At 42.8% G+C, this 14,355-nt stretch overlaps 1 protein-coding gene across 11 annotated transcripts in view; it reads left to right on the top strand.

Moving 5' to 3' along the window:
- The first annotated feature begins 5,267 nt into the window (after positions 1–5,267).
- GADL1 (glutamate decarboxylase like 1) overlaps positions 5,268–14,355 on the top strand; it is a 158,046-nt gene continuing 148,958 nt past the window's right edge. For 4 of the 11 annotated variants that reach the window (XR_011527110.1, XR_011527108.1, XM_070575913.1 and 1 more), the window contains exon 1: positions 5,347–5,851. Coding sequence is in view for 4 of the 11 variants with exons in the window: in XM_070575913.1 (XP_070432014.1) it covers positions 5,815–5,851 (37 nt within the window). In the remaining 7 variants the exon portion in view is untranslated. Of the gene's footprint in view, positions 5,852–6,034; positions 6,113–6,679; positions 6,807–14,355 lie in introns of all 11 variants that reach the window. The other 7 variants (XR_011527107.1, XM_070575910.1, XR_011527111.1 and 4 more) reach the window with 5 other exon arrangements.

The following is a 14,355-nucleotide window of genomic DNA, read 5'->3' on the forward strand; positions in this document are numbered from 1 at the left end:
AATGGGAGAGGGGGTCCTAGGAGTCTGTATTTTTAGTAAGTGCCCAGATGAGTCTAATAATGAGAGAGACCTGGAAAGCACTGAGAGAAAGGATACCCCATTAGACATTCTCCCACCATTTCTGAGTCCAGTCACAACACGAGTCCTGTTACAACACGAGTCCTGTTGAGGCATTCACTTACAACTCATTACTCAGGGCCTGGTTTGTTGTTCGCAGTTTTGGGCTTCAGCAGTGGAAAAGGCAGACAGAGGCCCCTGCCCACACATAATTTGTACACGCTTCCTGTCTACTATCTCCTGTCTGTCCCAGTTCCTACTGGACACTTGCCATCTCTCATCTGGATTTTTATAATTGTTTATATACAATCACCTCTGGTTTCAGCCTATCACCACCCCTGCCTCTGGCCACCTTCCATAATGCTACTACCTCTCTCCATCTGTCCCCAAATTAATCCCTTTTCCCTGCATCTCCATTGCCTACAGGAGGAAGTCTAAGCTCCTAAACATGACCTAGAGGTCCTCCAGGACCTGGGCCCTGCACTTCTCCACCCTCATCTCTGGACACTCCCATCTCCCCATTCTACCTCTTCCAGAAACAATGTCCCAATTATTGATGCTGGGTCACGTGCCAACACTTTGCCCACAGTGATCCCTCTATCTGGAAAACTGGCATTCTACTTCGTTTCCTCAACCCCATCAATATGATAGACTTGTATTCATTTTTCAAAAGTCAACTCAAATATTGCCTCTTTATTCTAATAATTGCTGCCATTTATTAAGTACTTACTACGTATTATAATATCCTTTGCACTATAGGCACTGGGCTAAATATTTGTTTCATTTAGTCTTTATAGTAACTATTGAGGGAAAGGAGTAGTTAATATTGGTAACTTTCCAATGGTCATGCAGCAAACGGTAGAAGTGGGATTCAGACGCAGGCTGAATCCAAGAGCTCATTTTGCACCTAATCACTTCACCTTGCTCCTCTCTGGGGAAGCTTTTCCCGTTGCTACCCTCTCCCAGGTGGCTAGTGTTTTAGACTATTCTCGTTTATGAATATTCACTGCCCCATCTTGAGGGAAGCTTATTATTTTCCTGTCCTATTGGTGTCAGGCTCAGCCACGTGACTTGCTTTGCCCAGTTAACTGTCTGTAGAAATAATGGGTGTTGTTCCTATATGAATCAGGGCATGGTTTGCCTGCTCATGGTCCAGAGAGAGGCTGCTGCTGCAGCATCCTGGGTCCTGGCTAGGTGATGAAGAAACCGGCGGTAGAGGCAGGATGGACATTTAGCAGGAATGAGGAATAAATCCTAGTTGTTGTGAGCCATTCGAGGGATTGTTGTGAAGATTACATGCTGAGTGCTCAACACCACTTGGCTCATTGGAACATTGTAAATGATTATTTGTCTTTTTTGGCTGTCCTGCATCTATCCCTTCTTCCTATGTGTATGGGGTCCCCTCCTTCAGTATGGTAATGGTGGGGGCACTTCAGCACCTGGGGAAGCCAAAGGGAGGAGATCCATCCTATCTCTACCATCGGATCCAGGCCCGCCAACCAAGTACACACACCTGATTGATTTGGTCAAATGATACAAAGACAAAAAACTATATCCTCTCAGGGTACTTGAGGTAGGTGCTGATGATGGCAATGGGTTTTTCAGGAAAGGGGGGCATCCTTGACTAGACTTGTCCCTGAAAAAGATGTTTGCTGTGTTCCCTAGTTATTGAACTTCTAGAACTCACTTGGTTCTTGCTTGACTCCCAAGACTGATTTCCCAACCTCCAATTAAATCTGTGTGCCCTTGATATCCTCCTAATAAAGGGCTTGTAAAAAAATTCTTGAGATAGCCAGATGTCATTTAGGTTGCTGAGAACAATATATGTTAGATCCCTTTCTCATTTTTCTCTTCTACCTCGCTACTTCTGTTTCTATGAATTGATGTAGTCTTTCTTTTCTTGGCCTAGAGTTCTTCTGTGAAGTGTCTAAATTGTGTTCCTTCTCAGGTTTTTAGCACCAAAACATGCTGATTATAATCTAAATGATGTTTCCTGGAAGTTTTGAGCTCTGCTTAAAATTTATAAAATGAATGAACGTTCTTTCATGAAAAATACTCATCTGACCCAACTCCCTGCCCCCCAATTCTCCCCACCCCAAGCCAACATGCACACACATTTAAACTAGTCTTATTGTCATCTATTTCTTTTGGGATCTTCTTTAGTCTCTAACATAGTTACTTTCTCTCTCTGTCTTTTTCGTTCTTCAGCATTTACTTTGTGCCAGGCACTGTGTCAAATGTTTTTCTCACTCTAGCAGAGATTGCTGGCTGCCTACTCAACTTCATTCTCTCCCTTTTCCTTGATCACAGAACCCCTAAAGCACCCAGGCTAACACACACGCACACACATGCACACGCACACACAATTTCTCTGTTTCTCTCGCAGAGGTAGCGTCTATTGAATTTTACATAGAAGTTGTTGGATAAGGCTTCCAAGAAAGTTATTTTAAGAGACCTGACTCAGCTACCAGGTGCTACTTTTGCCTTTTCCCCTTTCCTTCTCCTTGTTTGGACATGAATCAGTCTGGAGTTCTGGCAGCCATTTTGTGACATGAGGAAGTCCTGAGACTGAAAGCCTTTATTAAGCATGCTGGAGCAGAAAATTAGAAGGCTTCTAGGTCCCAGATGAAAACATGGAGCTGCAATACCAACTATAGACCACCTACCTCCTCTGCTGATCTTAGCTCTCTACTACTAGCAACCGGAAACACTTCTTTACCAATAAACAGATTATCATGTAAAAATCCTATAGGGTTTGTACTGTTGATCTCATTATATAGATGTGGAGCTTTAGGCTAGTTATACAACGTACTCAAGTTACTCATTCACTGGACAGTACTGGATTGACCCAGTATTGGATCACCATTGACCCAGTATCAGATGGGTCAGCATTTAAATGTAGGGTTTATCTGACAACAAAGACCGCGGATTCCTAATCATCATATTTTGCTGCCTCCAAGTTGGGCATGTCACTATACTTTTAGCCCAATACAATTTGTGGGCCTCCTGGAGTAGGTGTGACTGCTGGAAATTTTCTTCCTGCTATAGATGCTCAGGATCTTCTTCTCTTTCACGTCCTGTTGAGCAAAAGGCATCTTTTTTGAATTTTGAGTAAATTAGCCCAATGGCCAACTCTGCGTGCAGACATACTTCCTTTCTCTTTGTCTGAATGTAAATTCCTAATTCCTTGGAAGAATCTAGGGGATTCCTAGAATCTAAGAGTCTAGGGGAATCTGTTGTTGAGTTGAAATCAGCTTCCAGTAAAGCATGTATAATGTAGGAGGTGCTCAACAGATGTTGAACGGACTTATGAATTAACGAATGCTGTTTTCACAGCAGTCTCACCTGGGACACTGATTCCCAAGTCTTTCGGAGTCATTTTTGCGTCCTGTCTTGTTATGAAAAGTAGAAGCTGTGCTGTGAGGGAAGCATGGCTGCCTGGGTGCGGTCCAGTGTCCCAAACATCAACTGGCCTGTCTTTGTCCTCTCTAAGGACTCATTTTTTCTGCAAGGTTTTGGTGAAAAGCTCTTACTACAGATTGTGGAAAGTGTCTTTGCTAATCAACGCAATCTAGCGGAGCCACTGGGCACAGGCTTTGTAATTACAGAGACCTACATTCCAATCACGGCTCTGGAAATCCTCACCTCTGTGTTTGTGGGCAAGTTACTTAAGCTGAGCCTCTGTTTGTCCATCTGCAAAAGGGGACACTAATAAAATTCCCGTTCTTATAAGGATTATAGCAGGGAATGTCTGAGAAGCATTTAGCAGAGTGCCTAATTCATAGTACGTGTTTAAAAAGGATAGCAACTATCCTTAGCGAAAATGGTCACTCCTGGTTAGAAACATTTCTTAATCCTTCAAGCCGAATTAACCATCCCTCAGCTGTGGCTCCTCAGCACCCCGTATCTTTCACGGAACGTAGAATATCTCAGAAAGTTTAGCTGATGCTAAGCCTGTCTCTCAACTATGCTAAAGTCCTCTGACGGCAGGACTTTCCTTTAAATCTCTAGTAACTGCCACAAGAGAAGTGCCCTATAATTGAAGAATGAAAGCAAGAAAGAATATAACACAATGCCTTTGTGATAGGAATAAATATGGGAGTTGAAATAAGCTAGTAACAGGTGAGCTCCTAGAGCAGTTTCTGGTTTTCAATCTAAGAAATTTTGAAGGGCATGTTCCCTGGTTGAGGCTGGGGAGGGGAGGGCTGGGGAGGGTTCCTCGTATAGGCCCCGGCTGGCCCTGGTTTGCTTCACACACAGAGACACATAATTCAGCAGCGGCTGATTCTGCTCACCGTTTTGAGTTGGAATAGAGAAGGTTCACTTATCATAACGCTGAAAAAATAAAAATGAGAAACCTTCCCGAACATATACTTCTTTCAGTATTTTTTAATAGAGTTACCGAAGATTAACTCCTGAAGTTCTTATTTATGCTTTCATTACCAGGCCTCAGCCCTTTTTCTGGTGAAATTGGATGCCAAAGTGTAGATGGGGAGAGGGTCTCAGAAACTTTATAAAATTTGTCTGCAGCGTCTTAATTACTGTAATATTTTTAATAACTCTAGTTGTAGCTATGTTAGGAATAATCAATTCTTATTTGAGAGAAAAGGTCTGGATTGTCTTCACAGATATGGACTTTAATCATGCTAGCCAGAGGAAATAATTCACCTGCTAAGAAATGATGCTAGGCTCTGCGCAAAAGTCAACCAGGAATTTTTTTTTTCTTTTTTTCTTGTTGAAGGATCTGGATAACAAATGCTGTTCAGTAATGTAGTTGTCATAAATGTGCTTTGAAATGACATTAACTGATTGCTCCTATCATATCAACAGCCTAAGTTAAAAGCTCCCAAGGGAATTTAACTTTAAACATACAGCTTGTTGGAGGAATGACAAAAAAGCAGCCCTGGCTGATTAAATTTAAATTTACAATGGGATCATGGCTGAAACCCAACTCTCCCAGGCTTGCTGGAAGAAATACAGCGCTGAGAAAATTTTAGCCTAAAGACTAAACAAATGTGGGGCCTTTCTAATTCACCACCTCCTTTTGCTCATGACCACCGGCAACAAGGTGCCTACCCCTTTCCCTTCTCCAAACTTGGAATTTTCCACAGGCAAAGGCTGAAATCGGATCAGGGAAAAGGAATTCGCTTGTACAACTCTTAAATGTCAAGGCAGTCCTGAATGAATGGGTAGTGGCTCCTGTTCACCGCGGACGCCTTAAAATAGGTTCCCCGAGCGGGTGGCCTGGAGCAGGCATCATATTTAGCTTAGGGCTCCTCGGGCCAGGTCAGTCCCTGCGAGGTGGTTGCTCCCCAAAGCTGGACGCTAGGAAGGTCATAGGCCAAGACTCACTCGCCTGCCTCGCCCAGTCTCTACCTTAAGAGGGCTGCCTGGGGTACTCCCTGCCTATTTGTACCCAAGCAAATTACCCACGCTCCTACACACTCTTCCCCGCCCCTTCCCACCGAGGGCCGAGGGACCCTGACCCTGGGTCCATTCCGTGGCATGTGGCCAGCCGCACGCCAAGTATTAATAGAGAGGCGCGGGCTGTAGCAGGCTGGCACTGGAGCCTCGGAAGGCAAAGGGAAAGCAGCGCCGAGCGCGCGCCCTCGTCCCTCCCCTCGCAGCGGCGTGCGCCCGGCGGCTGCCGCCTGCACCTGCGGGTCCCCAAGGGGGGCGCTGCCTCAGCAACCGCAGCCGTCGCCGCCTAGACTGTGGGAGCCGCGTCCGGGGGCAGCCCGGAGTGGGGGAGCAGCGATGAGCAGCGATCCGGACCGCGAGTGCCCGGTAGACGGTAACGACTCGCTTCGGCGGGGCTGCATTTTTAGTCCTTAACCGCCCCCCACGCGGGTTTTCCTCTCCCGGGTGCTGGTTGACCTGGGGGACGAGGAGGAGTGTTAGTTCTTCGGAAAGCGGCTGGGGCGGGTAGGAAGTCCCCACCTTCATGGATTTTTGCACCCTTTTCTGCACCTTTTAGGGTTATTTTTGGAATTAAACAAGCTAACTTTCGTAAAGCGCGGACAACTGCGCCTGGAACATAATGGGCACCGGGCAGGTTTGTTAAATGAAACGCAAATTGGGCTTTCACTGCTTGGCGCGCTGCTGCGGGTATCCGTAGGCAGAGTGGAAGTACCTTCCCTGAAAGAAAGATGGTTTTGCTTCTACTAGGAGACACGCATGGCATCACCCCCGCCCTCCCACCTCCGCCCCGCTGCTCTACACACAGGCATTAAGAGGCTACTTTGATCTTACACAGCGAGTGATGCCCTAATGCTTGTGGAGGGGAGACCCGGACGTTAGTTGTTTAAAGACGGCGTTGGGCAGCAGAAGTCCCAAACTGACTTTGTAACTCCGGTGTCACTTAGTTCCGCTGTAAAACAGGGGCTACCAGCTTTTGCGAGAGAAGGGTCCAGATAGCTTTTGGACGTATGATGAAATACTCTGAACCCTTTTCCCACCAAAATTCACCTGTAGATACACAAGTTTGGATGTTTGCTGAAGATTTCAAGCTAGATCCCTTAACTGCCTGCGTGTCCCCCTTGGTTAAGAACCTCTGCTTGGAAAGGTCATTATTATCGCTATTCAGGCATTTTCACTAACTAGTTAATTGTTGACCTTTTAGGAGGAGCCCTCCTCCAGGAATAACTCCTCCTTGCATCAATAACCCTTTCGGATTGTACTGAACACGGCTTAATGAAGCTGCGTTAAGTTGAAATTCCCTGGGGTCTGGGGCTCGACAGGTGCGTCAGGTACGCTGGTCTGGGTTCCCTGTGGATCAGTCATTTTCAGGGTGGGGAATTTTGCGCAGTAGTTGGCAGAGCAAGAACCACGTGCTGTAAGAACCATTTCATTCCTGGCCTGTAAAAAAAAATTTTTTTTAAGTTACATTGTTATGGTTTTCATTTATATGGTATAAAAAACTGGCACTTTAAACTGCTGGAGCTTTTTGTTAAACTATTACTTTTGTGTTGATAGGGTCGGCATACACTGTAATTTAAGACATTTGGCTCGAGAACTGATTGAGAAGTATAAATTCAATTGTTGATGTAAAAAATCCTAATAACGTGGCAGGCTTCTTCATGCGAAGCAAAGATGAGCAGAACAGTGGTGTCTGACTGCCATACCCTGCACGGTTTTGTTTGTTTGTTTTGTTTTGTTTTGAACCTTAATTCCTGTTTTAAAGCCATACGCCCTTTAGAACTCTGATGGAAGCACAGAAAAATTATCTATTCTTCCTAAATTAAGCATGTGTCCTGTAACCAGGCATGTCTGTAGCCTGTGATGCCCTCATGTATGCCATATATGAAGGGTGAAGTGTGAAGTTCAACCTTCAGTCTGAATTCCGGAGGACACCAGAAGGCTTTGGCCACTATTTGGTTATCTTGAGCCAGCGATAAGTCGATGACATGCTTAATAACACTTAATTGTGCCAAATGCTTACTGTGATATCTTAAAAGACTCTACGATATGTATCTGTCAGGCTTAGTAAATTTCCAAGTATGTATGACAAGATCGTGCAATGTGACATTTGACGAGTATATTAAATGAGATGCCTGTTACAGACCTATACATCGGGGAAGAATGTCATAGGGAATCCTGTTGCAGATCAAGAATTCTTCTTCTAGGGGCCAGCCCGGTGGCGCAGCAGTTAAGTGCACACATTCTGCTTCGGTGGCCCGGGGTTCCCTGGTTTGGATCCTGGATGTGGACATAGCACCGCTTGGCAAGCCATGCTGTGGTAGGCGTCCCACATATAAAGTAGAGGAAGATGGGCATGGATGTTAGCTCAGGGCCAGTCTTCCTCAGCAAAAAGAGGAGGATTGGCAGCAGTTAGCTCGGGCTAATCGTCCTCAAAAAAAAAAAGAAAAAAGAAAAAATTCTTATTCTACTCTATGCTTCTATACAATTTATGATCTTGCTATAGTATATCCAAGAGAAGTTTAGGCAATTCATGACATCAGACTCAAATTTTAATTTCACTAAAAATAAAGAATTTTTTGGACTCAATATTTTCCCCTATGGTTCGAAATAACAACACAAACCTTCCACATAATTGAGCCTGCAAAGTCATGTTTTTATTTTTATTCAGCTTTGATTCTGGTTGAAACATTTTTAAAATGAAAGCAAATTTCAAGTTTTAATGGAAGGGGGCAGAATTTTTTTCTGTTTTTTTCTGGTACATTGTAATAAAATTGAAACCGTGACATTCAGGAACAATATTTCTGGGTAATTTTTTCTTTGCCCTGTCTTTATCTCTTCTTTTCCTTTCTTTCTGTAATCTTTTCACTTTTTTTTTACTCCTTCTTATCATTATTTAAATGAAAGCCAAGGCCAGCCCTGTGGCTGAATGGTTAAGTTCATGCATGCATTCTCCGCTTCCGCTTCCGTGGCCCAGGGTTTCCCTGCTTCAGATCCTGGGCGCGGACCTGGCACCGCTCGTCAAGCCATGTTGAAACGGCGTCCTACATAGTAGAACTAGAAGGACTTACAACTAGAATATACAACTATGTGCTGGGGGGCTTTGGGGAGAAGAAGAAGAAGAAAAAAAGAAGATTGGCAACAGATAGCTCAGGGCCAATCTTAAAAAGAAAATTTTTTTTTAATAAATAAATAAAAAATAAATGAAACCCACTGCAGGAAAAATTCATCACCCGTGGATGATCTCTCATTTAGAATAAGAAGTGCTAACGTTTATTGAACACTTACTATCTGCTGTGCTGAGCTGCAAGCACTATCATATCTCACCCTTATTAACAAGTCAGTGGGAGGGGAACTACTATTGGCTGCTCTTTTTTTTTTTTTTTTTGAGGGTGACTGTCAGCTCTGTGCATTCAACATAGGTGATCTGACTCCAGAGCCCACACCCCCAACATCTGACCCAGGGCCCGCGCAGTCTCCTGCTGGGCCACGATGTTGAATGTCCACAAGTGACCAAGAACAGCATCCTTTGCCTGCCTCCTCAGGGATCACAGGAGGAATGCTGGAGTGGGCCCTGGAATGTGGCTCTAAGCTCATTGAAAGGACAGCAGCATTCTTTCCTCTTCCTCTCGGGTGGGAGAGATGGAAGGAAAGGCTGTCAGTATTCGGAAGTCCACACTAAGGGCAGGGTTGCATGTGGCAGTCTGGTGGAGGCAGCTCACGCCAGCCCTCTCGCCAGGGTGGGGACGTGTGCTTTGCTGGTATGGCAGGAACACTTTGGTTGCTTGGAATGAAAGGCAGCTGGCCTTTCTGAGGGAAAAGGGCAGTGCCCCAGGGGACACACTCTCTAACAGCTGTTTTCTCGGAGCAGGTTTACCGGTCACATTCCTCTTAGGCCAAGGCAGATGGGTTCATTTTGGAAGGCGGTGCCCTGGGAGCAGGCAGACCCACAGAGGACCCCTGCTGTCTCCGTGGGTAACTGTGGGAACAGAGGAAGGAGAGAATACATAGCAAATACTCTAGCTTACAGCCTGCTCCCACTGCGGAGCTCTGAATAGTAATTTAACCTCTGTGAGTCTCAGTTTCTTCATCTGTAAAGTAGGGATAAAAACAACCACTGTTTAAAATTATTGTGAGGAGTAGGAATAATATACAGTGTCTGGCTGAGAGTAGACTGTCCATCAATAAACTTATTATATTCAGAAAATTGGATGTCGAGATTAATGAGGTAGCTGGAAAGTGTTTGTACCAGGCAACCTTACCGAAAGAAAGCCCAGGGTGTAATTCATGCAGCTGTCCAACACTATTGAGCGCAATTTACCCGGGGCTGCAGGAAGTCTGTCAGATGTGTGATCAGCCGCACACTCTGAGTGTTTTGTCTGCTGCTGCTCTGTCTTTGCAATCTGGGCTTTCATTTTTGGGAAAGACTGAGGAGAAGTTAATTTATATATTAAAACGGAAGGATGAGTGAAGAGTCCCGGAGATATGTGGGAAAGTGATTTTCAGAAAGCAATTTGGTCAATGGCATAGTGGAGTTACCCTCACAACTGACTTCAAGATTTCTATCCTTGCTCATCGATTTTTCTAGTGTAAGTAATTTGGTAAACCCTGTGTTGCCCATATCACAGCACTCTTCAAACTGTTTTGTAATTGTTTGTTTATGTCTGTGTTTCTTGCATAAAGTCCATGAGGGCATGGACCACATCTTTCTGTTTACTGGATCCCCAGCATCTAGTAAAGCGCCAGGCACATAGTAGGTACATATAGTCAACATATATTTGTTGAATAAGTGAATGCACGAATGAAAAAGAGAGGGATGGGAGGCGACAATGCTTGATTGCTAAAATACTTTAATCCCTATTGCTTTTGCATTTAAGTTTTGAATTCATATTCACTTTTTCCTCCTGAGAGTTGTTTCTAATAGTGAAAATTTGTAAGTATTTACATGTCAATCAATAGGGCATTATTTAAAACATATAAAAATACTTTAGCTGGATGGCTTAAACAAATTATGATTGGTTATAAAACACTACATGAAGGCATTCTGTTTTTGGAAAATGATCGTATATTGCGAGAGGCTCTAGGTGGACAGATAACAAAGGATTAATAGGTGTTGCCTCTGGGTAGGTGGGATTGTGGATATCCCTTAAATTTGTTCTTTTTTTTGCTTGTTTATCTGTCTGATTCTTACGTCATGAACTTGCTTTCTTTTGTAAGGATTAGGAAACACAATACGAGAAACATATACCATAAAACAGAATCATAGATCGCTTACCCTGCATCACCCAATCCCCTGTCACTGGACAACTAGGTTTTCTTCTGAACTAATTTTCCAGATTTGCCTTCCTAACTCTTTTTGAACATTTAGATAATTTCCAGCTCCTCAGGGTTATAAAGTAGCATAATTCATTTAAAAGAGATGAGTAATTGAAAAAGAAACTCAAAGTGAAAAAGAAGGCTGACTCAAAGCCAGTGAGTAAGGATATTAACTTTCCAACCTGTTGCCATGTTGAATGCATTGCTTTGCTGCAAATCATGGTTAAGCTAACTTATGGTCTCCCCTCTGCCCTTGGCTTTCCCTCCCTTGTTATGTAAAAATATTATAACAGTTCATGAATACCTAATTTGTAAGTGTTCCCTAATTGTTTTGTGTCTGTACCTGAGTAGCTTTCAAGGCGGCTACTGTTGAGTATTCTTTCTGTATTTGCAGAGTTAGCTCCAGGAACAAGAACCTTTGTACAATAGGGTGGCTTCTTCCTTTCAAAAGAAAAAGAAAAAAATCAGCATTCTTTGGCAATAGAGATGTGAATGAGTAAACTTTAACCTTACATATTTATATACTTTGCAGAAATTATACTGCTGCTTCTACACCATTCCTGGGAACATCATGGTATTGTTTCTTTCTAACGTCTCCTTGCTTCTTCAGTTTTCAGACTGAGAAGTGGGACCTTGGGCCTCTTTTTCCAGAATCCGCCAGCAGCATCACTTTTTCTTCTATGAGGGGAACTGCTTTTCAGTCTTGAAGGAAATCCTTACCTAGTTTTTGAGATTTTTCCCTCACCGGCACTCTGATAATCTCACCAAGTGTCCCTGAGACCCCATCCCCAGCCCTCCTATAAAGCCCTGATCTCTTGCATTGAGGGTGATACCCCTGTTCCATCCCACTGTGGTAAGATGGGTATGGAAAGGGAAAAATACCTAAAAGAAAATAATATCCCCAAAATAGAATCCCTTCCCATTATAACTCTGGTATAGTCCCCTTCACACTTTCCTTTCACCTTGAGTTTCAGATGATTCCTGAGAATCATGGAACTCCATGGTGGTTGGTTCTGTTTTGTGTTTATTAAACTCCTTTCAGATTGTGAGGGGTTGCATCTATAGAACAGCCAGCTATCATTTTATACACTTGGAACCACCACCTAGATGGAGAAATATAATTTCTCCATTGTCCTAGTAGCCCCTATCGTGGGCCCCATTCCAGTCATAGCCCATTCCCTCCCCTATGAATTACCATTACCCTGGCGTTGATGGTAGTTACTTTCTTGCCTTTTTTATAGTCTAACCATCCAAGTATGCATTCCTAGACTTAACGATCTAGACTTACCCATTTAAAAAATTATGATATATGTTTTAATTTGTATTGTAGGTTTACCCTCCTGTCTCTTTCTATGCTTATAATTTATCTGTTGAAGAACCTGGGCCATTTGGCTTATAGAATTCTCTACAATCTGGATTTTGCTATTTGCATGCTCATGGTTCAACATTTTCCTTGAAGGTTACCTTCTTTTGAATTCCAGTTTATAGCACCCTAGCCCTTCCTCCTTCTGTATACAACAGGCACTCTGTTATTACCAAATATAAAGAAGTGAGGTGACATACTACTTTGGAGTCTGGGTACCACTGGTTAATGAACTCTAGACATAACCTTGGGCATGCTGCCCAGATTCTCTGGTCCAGCTTCCTCATCTGTAACTAATAACAGAACCATCTTGCAGAGTCCTAGTGAGAATTAAATGAAATGATACCTGTGAACCTTTAGCACATTGCCTGGCTCATTCATTGTAAGCGCTCTATGTACATTAACTGCTATTATTAGGAATATCATTGTTAAGTGGAGGCGAGTGGCAGGCTACACTTGGGACTGAAGCTCTGAGGCACCATATCAATTCCATTATCTTTTTTTGATCCACTGCCTATTTTATGCTTTTTGCCAAGAACTTTAGGTTGTGACCCTGCACACAGCAATACAGATTGGGACTTATAAGTTCTATTTATCTGTAGAGGCTGGATGCCCCAAAGCAATCAGAATCCTCTAGTCCTCTCTGTGCAGCACAGCTGTGGTGAGGAAAGGGGTTGCAACGTGCATTATTCGCATGAAGGTAACCCCCGTGGGGAGGAGTTTACATTCTGCTTGAAGAGGCTCTAACAGCTCAATGAAGCGTCGCTATCCCTCCCCCACTCCCTCCGGCCCCGGCTCTGCCTGCTTCTCGACAGCCCGTGTTTGCTCTGGTTGCACCCACATTTTGCTCCGATAATGCAGTGACTTTGTGTAGTTTCTCTTGCGGGAGCATCTTGCTTACTTTTGCAGAACCTCTGGCTACTGTAATCAGTGGTAAGAAATCACCTCTTTCTCCATATTCCTACGTCCCTTGGACGTATCTAGTCCTCTTGGCCAAGTTACATTTCTTAGGCTAATCCTTAAATTCCAGAAACAACCATGAAATCATTTTATCTATTAGGTCTTTTATTATTAGGCAATCAAGCATTTTATTGAACTTTTCATATTCAGCTCCTCAGTTCTTGCCTTAACTTCATTAAACATAATGAGCTGGTTGAAAATTGATGCTCTCATTTACTAATCATTTCAAATATTAGTAATTTGGGAGCCTTATGGGGCAGTTTTGTAAACTTTTATATTTTAAGCCTTTTTTTGACCTATGTTCAGAATTTTCACATTTTTTTCTCTTTTATTTTTGATCTCTTGATTAATTTTCAAACAATTATTTCTTCTCCCTACCATTAGTAATAATAAAATGCTGGAGTGCATTAATTATTTAGAAATAGGGTTTAGTTTGAAAACTGTAAATTCCGGGTTATTTAAATGATAATAGATTGCAAAATAGCATGTACAATGAGTCCATTTTGTTGAAAATTAATAATCTATTTATACATACGGAACTGGAACTGAAAGAATATACAGCTGGGGATTAAAAGTAGTTGTGTATGATTGGGTGGATCATGGTTTTTTTCTTAGGTTCTTCTGCTTATCTATATTTTCTGTAATGAGTCAGCATTGCTTCTGGCAGAAAAAAAAAAAAGGAAAAAAAAGCAATTTTAATTCGGTAGAGGAGAGGCTTGGGGATGGGGTTTTTGTTTTGCTTAAATGTTTTTCTCATTCACTTTAGGCCAGGCTTTTCAGCCATACTCATCTGGTTTGGTTTTTATCTTCTTACACGGGCACGAATGTCATTTCTATTGTTCAAAGAAATTCTTACACTGGAATCTAAATGTGTTCTAATTAATACCCCATTGCTGAATTCTTAGATTGTTCCAACATTTTTTATCACAAACGTGATAGAGGAAAAAATAATTGGCTGAAAAGATAGAAGCAAAAAAAAAAAAGAAATTGTGAGAACACAAGAAAAGGATTAACAATATTTTAAGACACAATATAGAGTTGAAATTTAGCTCAGGAGGGCGTCAGGATTGCCATTCCTTGGAAATCTGGTGACTGGAAATATTTCTTTTCGACAAATGTTCATCTTGAACAATGTTGCACTTGGTCAAATTGCCGTTGGACAAACAGTAGGTTGCTGTCAGGGCAGTGAGGGGAAGGACTGGGTTTGAGCTTTGCTCTCATAAAGACCATGGCTCAGTTTC

Source organism: Equus przewalskii, chromosome 15, assembly GCF_037783145.1.
Source record: "Equus przewalskii isolate Varuska chromosome 15, EquPr2, whole genome shotgun sequence".
Taxonomy (NCBI): Eukaryota; Metazoa; Chordata; class Mammalia; order Perissodactyla; family Equidae; genus Equus; species Equus przewalskii.